This window comes from Gossypium hirsutum, chromosome D11, assembly GCF_007990345.1.
Source record: "Gossypium hirsutum isolate 1008001.06 chromosome D11, Gossypium_hirsutum_v2.1, whole genome shotgun sequence".
Lineage (NCBI taxonomy): Eukaryota > Viridiplantae > Streptophyta > Magnoliopsida > Malvales > Malvaceae > Gossypium > Gossypium hirsutum.
This window is the reverse complement of record NC_053447.1, coordinates 42,130,055-42,139,020: the sequence shown is the minus strand read 5'-3', so window position 1 is coordinate 42,139,020 and position 8,966 is coordinate 42,130,055. Positions and strand designations below refer to the sequence as shown.

The following is an 8,966-nucleotide window of genomic DNA, read 5'->3' as shown; positions in this document are numbered from 1 at the left end:
CAACATAAACAGCCAATCTAGCAAATCTTCCCCTAGTCCTACTATTATTGTTCATATCCAATTTAACCACTTTTCCAACCATTTCCCCTATCTCAGTGATGATTTTATGATTATATAAATATCCAGGTAAACCAGGAAATCTAATCCATGCCATCACAACGCTCGGATAAGCTTGTGTCGGATCAAAGGCTAACGACCAAGGCTGAACCGTCAAATATTGACCAAAGATGATCCAAGGTCCTTCAGCAAAAGCCCTTTCACAGTCCACCTTATTCTGGAATTTAACCAAGAAATAACCATTTTCTATATCCATCATATGTAGAGGTGCTGAAGGTCTCCACAGATTGAACAATTTATTCTGCAAAACCGAAAAGCCAATGTTACGACCAAGAAGTTTTAAAATCACTGTGTTATCCATACCTTGAATAAGGATTTTGTGAATCCTATCCGAGAAGGAAATGGAAGGTACGCCATCCACAAAGGTTTTTTGAATGTCCCCATCCAAAATTTCCAGATCTTCTTTTCCTTCCAAATAAATGTGAGTATCCTTTGACGATTGTCCTACAAGCATATCCCTCCACGAGATAGATTTTTCTGGAGATGTATCGATCAACATATTATTGTTTGTATCAACATCTTCATTTCTGAAACGAACTTTCTTAGGGATCAACTCCTCAGTAATGGATTTTTCAGATTCAGTATTTTTGCAGAGAGAATTCATAGAGCTCTCTTATTATTAATTTCAAATATTATATTTTATTATTTGTACATACTTATTTCTACGCAGTCGATAAAATTTTAGTTATACTTGTATATTTATTTATGAGACAAAATAAAACTAGATATTTTTAATTAATTAATTAATTAATTTTCATTTTGGATGGACTACAACCATCTGTAGAAATCTCCCTCTTTCACCTGTATATCATCTGTCTCCCCTGCCCATCTCATCTCAACTGGTGGGCTGAGAGTTTCTCTTTTACCCTACTGGCTGAGAAACTCCCCCATTGCCTTTCTTCACACCTCTTTTCTTTTTCCTTTTTTCCTTTCATTTCCCATACTTTCCTTCACTTTCCCACCGCCCAAACATGGTGCTCTGCACAAAACTCCACCGTTTAGACCTTCGTTCAACATTCTTCACCTCTCTTCGCCCCTCGTTTACTCCCAATCCCTCCTCTTCAGTCTCCCCCAAAACCTTTAAATTTAGACCAACTAAAATAACTGCCCAAGTTTCCACTCTCAGCGTTGAAACCTCCGTTAAGGACCCTGAAAGCGACATTGAATCGCTGTTTTCCTCCAATACAGAAGAAATTGATCGGAAACGTTCCAACAAGCAATCCAATACCGGTGCTTCGGGTATTTCCTCCGGTGTAAAGCTTGAAAACATTAGCAAGAGCTATAAAGGAGTAACGGTTTTGAAAGATGTGAGTTGGGAAGTGAAAAAAGGCGAGAAAGTTGGACTGGTTGGAGTAAATGGAGCAGGGAAAACGACCCAGATGAGAATTATAACGGGACAAGAAGAACCCGATTCGGGGAACGTTATAAAGGCCAAATCAAACATGAAAATTGCGTTTTTGAACCAAGAATTTGAGGTTTCGATGAGCAGGACGGTGAGGGAGGAGTTTATGAGTGCTTTTAAAGAAGAAATGGATATTTCTGACAGGTTAGAGAGGGTACAGAAGGCGATAGAAGGGGCTACCGAGGATTTGGAGTTGATGGGAAGGCTTTTGGATGAGTTTGATTTGTTGCAGAGGAGGGCTCAGGCTGTGGATTTGGATGAGGTTGATGCTAAGGTTAGTAAGTTGATGCCAGAGCTTGGGTTTTCCCCCGAGGATTCCGATAGGTTGGTCGCAAGTTTTAGTAGCGGATGGCAGATGAGGATGTCACTTGGGAAGATTTTGTTGCAGGTAAAATTGTTGCTTTCATGCATATCTTTCTTGCTGCAAATTTGTTCTATTCATAGTTGCATAGGTTGTCTATGGTTTCTATTCTTTTTCTTGAGAAAAAGTTGGCGCAATGAAGATTTTGAGCCTTATTTATGAGTGATAAAGAGATATATACAAGTAATGTTCAAAGTGAAATTATTTACATTTTGCAGAAGTAATAGTTGTGATTGGTGGTTGGCTATTAATTTGACTATTAGCAGCTGAAATCACTTTGGCACCTGTTGATTGGAAGTTTAAACTTTGAATCGACTAACAAAATATTTAGCTTTCGAGATAGTTTTTGATGATGTTGAAGTTGTTAATTCATAGATGCATGTGTATGATGTGCAGAAAATTATATTGGCATTGCTAGCTGTTTGTTGACCTACATGTAATTTTGCAGGAGCCTGATTTATTACTTTTGGACGAGCCTACAAATCACCTCGACCTTGATACAATCGAGTGGCTTGAAGGATATCTCAACAAGCAAGATGTGCCAATGGTCATCATATCTCATGATAGAGCTTTTCTAGATCAGTTGTGTACAAAGATTGTGGAGACTGACATGGGTGTTTCGAGGACATTTGAGGGTAATTATTCTCAGTTTGTTGAGGCGAAGGCAGCATGGGTTGAAAGTCAATATGCTGCGTGGGAGAAGCAGCAGCAGGAAATTGAGCAGACAAAAGACCTGATAAACAGATTAGGAGCAGGGGCAAATTCTGGCCGTGCTTCTTCTGCTGAAAAGGTATTTTTTAGGGGGCATTTAGCTCTTTGAGGAATGGTAGCTGTCTGCTTTGGTCATTATACTGTAATGTCTGATGTGTAGTTTTACACCATTGAATGCTATCCAGTAAATAAGCATGTGTTGATGATTACATGAAGTTACTACCAGATTGTAAACCTGCTTGACTGAGTATTTTTCACATGGGTGCCTAAATTTTCATAAGATTTTTTTAAAATCATAGATGATTTTACTCTATAAAATTGATTGCATAAGGAAGTATGTTACCTAGAATGCAGGTTTTAGTTTGACTGAGTATATTGGGGGTCATTTATCCCCCCCCCTCCAACTCTTAAGTGGATTTCTTTAGAATTCTAGGCTAGTTATGGTTCCTTAGGAAACTTTGCTGAAATTCAGTTGATACTTTTATATCATTCACCTAAAGTTGTTTGCTATATTATCCTACAAGAATTTCTTCTTTTCTCATCAAGTTTTCTAATCACTTTACCAAATATATTTCCATACTGGATCACATGAGTTGCATGGAACTTGTGAGGATGGAACCTCTGTTCTTTTCGCTGGTAGAGTTAATCTGCTTAAACAGTTTTACCTATGAACATTGGCATACCACATTGATTACTCTTTTTGTGACTTTCTACTTCCATTTTAATTCTATTGTATAAAAGACCATTTCTTGCAAGTTTGCCTCATGAATGTTCTGTCTTCTTAAAATTAATTCTCAGTGTCAGTGTAGCTACTGACACATTCTTTTGGAGAATAAGGTTGTTTGTTGCTGGCTTAATGTTTCTGTTTTCTATCTTTTGGTTTTGATAGTGTTTGCTACTTAAAGAGTTAAAGAATCCTCAGTTCTTGTGCTTATATTCTTTAATCACTAAACAACTTTCTGGTTACGTAATTTCTCCTTGTCCTTTCTGACTTGTAACAGAAGCTGGAGAGACTTCAAGAAGAGGGCCAAATAGAGAAGCCATTTCAACGGAAACAAATGAAGATCAGGTTCCCTGAGCGTGGAAGAAGTGGGAGATCTGTTGTTACTATTAAGAATCTGGAATTTGGTTATGAGGATGAGGTAAGTTGAGATGTTTTGTGGGATGAAAAAGATGGTTTGGACTTTTTTTCTTTATTTAATCTTCTCATTTATGACAGAAACATGGTTTGTGTATCAGCTGCTAGTTAACAGGGCAAATCTTTCAATTGAAAGGGGAGAGAAAATTGCCATTATTGGTCCAAATGGTTGTGGAAAGAGTACTTTACTGAAGCTGATAATGGGCCTAGAGAATCCAAGTGGAGGTGAAGTGTTGCTTGGGGAGCATAATGTTTTACCAAATTATTTTGAGCAGAATCAGGTATTTGGCCTCTGAAATATATGTATATTGTGTTTCTGATCTTGCTGCTAAGTTGCTCAATTTTGCTTTTGAGCTAAAAAAGTGCAAAGCATTGACTGAATTTAATGAACAAATTTCAGGCTGAGGCTCTTGATTTAGATAAAACAGTGCTTCAGACAGTGGAAGAGGTTGCAGAGGACTGGAGAATTGATGATATTAAGGGACTTCTTGGTCGTTGCAACTTCAAAGCTGATATGCTTGACAGAAAGGTTTCCCTTTTGAGTGGTGGTGAGAAGGTAATCTTAATGTAGAAATTTATATGTTGGATACTGTTTTGCTTTTATGGATTTCATTAAAAAAAATTGTTTTATGCTTATTCTCTTTCATATAATACTCCAATATTTGAAGGGGCATCCTATTCTCATGGGCCAAAAATATTATGTTGATGTTAATTCATAACATGGTGGTCAATTTGGCAATTTTCAGATACTTAGTTGAAGTATTTAAATTAACGGTTGTCATATTGAATTCAAATGATTTAGACATGCATGCTGATGAATTATGATACAAGACTAACATAATATGGTGCTCTTCAATGTTTCTGCATGTTAAATTCTTCCAAAGCTTCCTTTTTATTCTAAAAAAAAAGAAAATGTATTGTGAATTATATCTGTTGGATTTTGTTGTACATGTCTTGGCTACTTTAAGTTTCCTTGTTTAAAAAGCATGAACTTGAATTTTGTGTTGTCCGGTTTCATTTAGGCACGGCTTGCATTTTGTAAATTCATGGTAAAACCGTCAACCCTGCTAGTTTTGGATGAACCAACAAATCACCTGGATATACCCTCAAAGGAAATGCTAGAGGTTTGAGTTTTTCCTTACCTTTCTTTGTTCTCCATTTGTTTCTTTTTATCAAAATAGCAGCATATAACTCTGCAATCTCTCATTCTTCTATTAGGAGGCAATTAGAGAGTACAGTGGCACAGTCATTACTGTTTCTCATGACCGATTCTTTATAAAGCAAATTGTGAACAGAGTAGTGGAAGTGAAAGACGGGCATTTGCAGGTCTATGTAGGCGATTACAATGTGAGTATGGTTGCCTTGAATGTTTGCTTGCATTGCTCTTATTTCCTTAACTTGTTTTCCTATCTGCATTTCTTGCCTCCTATATATTGATTAACCGGAATGTGTCATCCAGTAAATTACTAAGTCGTCTTTATAATCCATGAGTTCATTGGTGGTATTTACCTGAAATATGCACGTTCAATGAGTCCTTTTCTTCTTCCCACCTGATTAACTGCTGCTCCAAATCAACAGTATTTTCTGGAGAAGAACCTTGAGGCAAGGGAAAAGGAGCTCGAGCGTGAGGCGGAGCTTGATGAGAAAGCTCCAAAAGTGAAAGCCAAATCCAAGATGTCAAAGGTAAGCTATATAACTAATACCCTTGTAATTCTTATTAGCATTTTCCGAACTGTAGAGGTTATCAGGATCTAATAAATGCGTCCCATAACAGGCTGAGAAAGAAGCTCAGAAGAAACAAAAACGGCAGGCGTTTCAAGCTGCGAAACAGAAGTCGAAAGGGCAGAAGAATGCCAAGAGATGGAATTGAAATGAAACATGAATTTTTAGGGTGTAAAATGGCTAGGATGTGGAATTGAGCACCTTCTGTATATAATAGTGTTGATAGAAATACAGTTCCAACTTCCAAGTTGAAGCACTTGTATAATTAATTTATTTAAATATCAAGTTAATAAATTTTCTCTATTAAAGTATGTCAAAAATAAAATAATTTTATTTAATTAAAATATAGTTTAAGTCATTAAGTTTTTAATTTACGGATAAAAGTAAATGTATTTATGAATAATATTTTTGGTAACATTAATTTGCATCTCTATTCTCTATCTATACTTTATAAAATCAAATTTATTAAAAAGATCACACGATAAAAATTTAATTTTCTCAAACGATATTAAAAATGCACAATAAGTATTCAATTTTATGTATAAAATCAATAAATAAATGAAAAGTCTATGAATTGTAAAAATAGTTGGTTTGTGACTTAATTTGTCTAGTGTTTTTGGTGCACTCTTACATTTCAATTTCAAACATTTTTATGTCATATGCTATGTTATTTTCTCACGTAAATACTCGTTAAATTTTTAAAATTAACAAAGTTTTGTTATCTAATTTTATTTATTTCAACTTAAAGTAATATTTTTAGTCATTACATTTGAAATTTGATTTTTTTATTAAAATTTGTTACAATAATTTTTTCTAACATTTAATAATTTATTGGTAGTATTTTACTAAATGAATGTATGAAGAAATAATTATATATAATTTTAAAATTTTTCAAAAAGCTATTAATATAAATGATAAGAAATTCTTAACTTTTAAGAGCATAATTATTTTTAAGAGACAAATATGACTTTTTTTTACCTAAATAATATAAAAAATAATTAGTTACGAAGATGGTATGGAAACAAATTAATTATGAAAATAAGGCATTTGTTACAATATTTTGCTTGTGCTATTTGACATATAGGCGGCACTAGACTGAAATGTGATGACTTAAAATATCCAGGGACCTAATATGCAAATTTTCTATTTTGTTTGTGCTGAAAGCCCTTTTTAGGGTGCCTAACCTTAAATAGGGTTAATTTGTAAACCTTCCTTATTTATTATTTTCTTTTTGTTCCCCTCCGTCACCAAAAATAGAGAAGTCTCTAACCAATTACTCCAAAAAGTTTTTATACATAATAAGATTTTTCTAAAGCTTTTATAATTATCTTTATTATCAATTTGATTTATGGACACGATATAAAATTATAATTATAAAAGCTTTAGACTTATTATATATAATTTATAATTATTAGTTAAATTTATAGTTTCTAGATATAATGTGAGCCAAAGAAAACTACTATCAATACCGTTAATTGTTATGTCAAACATAATTTGAACAAAAAAATTAATTTTCGAAAAATAAATAAAATTTATTTCTAGTTAGAATCAACTTTTTTACAAAAATACTTTTTGGTAGAAAAAACTTTTTGGACGACTTGGTAAGAGGCCTCTCTATTTTTTGTGTTGAAGATGAATAAAAGAAAATAATAACCAATGAGGATTTATGAAGCAATTTACCCTATTTAAAGTTTGGTGTGCCACACTGCCAATGGCACCTTAAAAGCTTTACAATCCAAATAGAAAATTTACATATCAGGACCCTGAATATTTGAGGTCATCACATTTCAGTCCGATAGCGCCAATAATTTCAGTCCTATTTTCGTAATTAATCAATTTCTCATACCATTTTCAAAATTAATTATTTTTATATTATTTATGTAAAATACCCGACAAACATTAGACATTTAAATATGAAATTATGATAACTTTTTAATTGTTAAAAAATTATTGCATAAAATAATATTAAATAGTTAACAATATAATAGTGAAATTCATAATTGTAATTATATAGTTACATAAGATATTAATATAAATAAATAGTTTTTACTTTATAATTATCAAAATTTCATATCATTATATTTTATTAAAATTTAGAATTTAGAATTTATTCTAGTTATTTTAATATGAAATCTCTTTCTTTTTCACCATTAGGACAAAAATTGTAACAGATATTGAAGCAGTTTCTAATGCTAATTTAATAACAAATTCAACTTTTCTTTTAGGTGAAAACTTTGACAAATCTTATGTGAACACATTAAAGAATACATTAACCATTGAACTCGTTTTATCTTCAATTTGTATATTCTGTATCTAAAATGCAAGACCTTCTTAGATCAATATTTGAGCAGATAACATTACCATGATATTGGTGGAATATTTAGATCTGTCATTTCGATCAGTAATCGATTTACTCTTTTGTTATCACAATACAATCTAGTTTTGTTTACAGTTTCTACCATTTCATTACAAGTTAACCAATCTATATCAAGAATAATATCAAAATTTAAGGAAATGTGTAATACCCCGAAAATTTTTACAGTAAGATATTATCTTTGATATAGTAAGGAAATAAAGTGACCAAAAGGAGAATTTTGAGTTATGACAACATTGGGAAGTATATTATGACATATTAATTAAAGAAAGGATTAAATTGCAAAAGTGAGAAAAGTTTTGTTACCCAAGAGTAAATACTCAAAATTTGAGGGGTTAAAGTGTAAATATAAAAAAGTTGAAGGACCAATAGTGTAAATATTTTAAGGGTGGAATAATCTAGAAACTAAGGAAAATGGATGAATTGGGACCAAATTGAATAGATGAAGAATTATGAGGGACTAAATTATAATTTTACCAAATTAAGTGATGAATCAAGGATGGAATTTTAAAAGATCTAAAGGGAAAAATGGTCAATTAGAAGAAAGAGAAATCTAGAAAATAATGATGATGTTGGAGATATTTTAGATTAAATAAATAAATAAATAAATATTAGTTTATTAATATTTTAATTTGATTTTTAAATGATATTTTATCATTTTATTATTATTTTATTTAGTATATATATTGAAGAAAAGATGAAGAATCATCATCTTCTCCCATGCATTCTAACGTATGAAGAGAAAAGAAAGAAAGAAACTTTCTTTTCTTTACAATTTGGTCCTCTCACTAAAACTTCACCATTTTCACTTAAAAATCAAAGAAATTTCCATAGCCACCAAGAGAGAAAATTGATAAGGAGACCACGGGGAGCTAGAATATCAAGTTAGATTCAAGAAATAGAGGCCGAAGGAGAGAGAAAATCAAGTTAAAGATTGAAATCAATAGAGCAAAGTAAGAACATCAAGATTTCAATATATTTTTGAGTTTGATATTATTGAAAAAGTTTGATATTATTGAAAAAGTATGAAATTGATGTTAATGTAGGGTTTTATTATATAAGGTTCTATGTTCTTGATATGTTAGTGAAGGGAACAAGAGGAATTGATAGAAAATATTGTAGAGAAAGGAAAGGAGGGTGT

At 32.3% G+C, this 8,966-nt stretch overlaps 1 protein-coding gene across 1 annotated transcript; it reads left to right on the top strand.

Moving 5' to 3' along the window:
- The first annotated feature begins 859 nt into the window (after positions 1 to 859).
- LOC107948412 (ABC transporter F family member 5) lies at positions 860 to 5,754 on the top strand. Its single transcript, XM_016882950.2, has 9 exons — positions 860 to 1,907; positions 2,329 to 2,670; positions 3,593 to 3,733; positions 3,831 to 4,010; positions 4,130 to 4,285; positions 4,752 to 4,853; positions 4,948 to 5,076; positions 5,308 to 5,412; positions 5,504 to 5,754. The coding sequence occupies exons 1-9, from the start codon at positions 1,089 to 1,091 to the stop codon at positions 5,597 to 5,599; spliced, it is 2,070 nt and encodes a 689-aa protein (XP_016738439.2). The 5' UTR covers positions 860 to 1,088; the 3' UTR covers positions 5,600 to 5,754.
- The last annotated feature ends 3,212 nt before the right edge of the window (positions 5,755 to 8,966 follow it).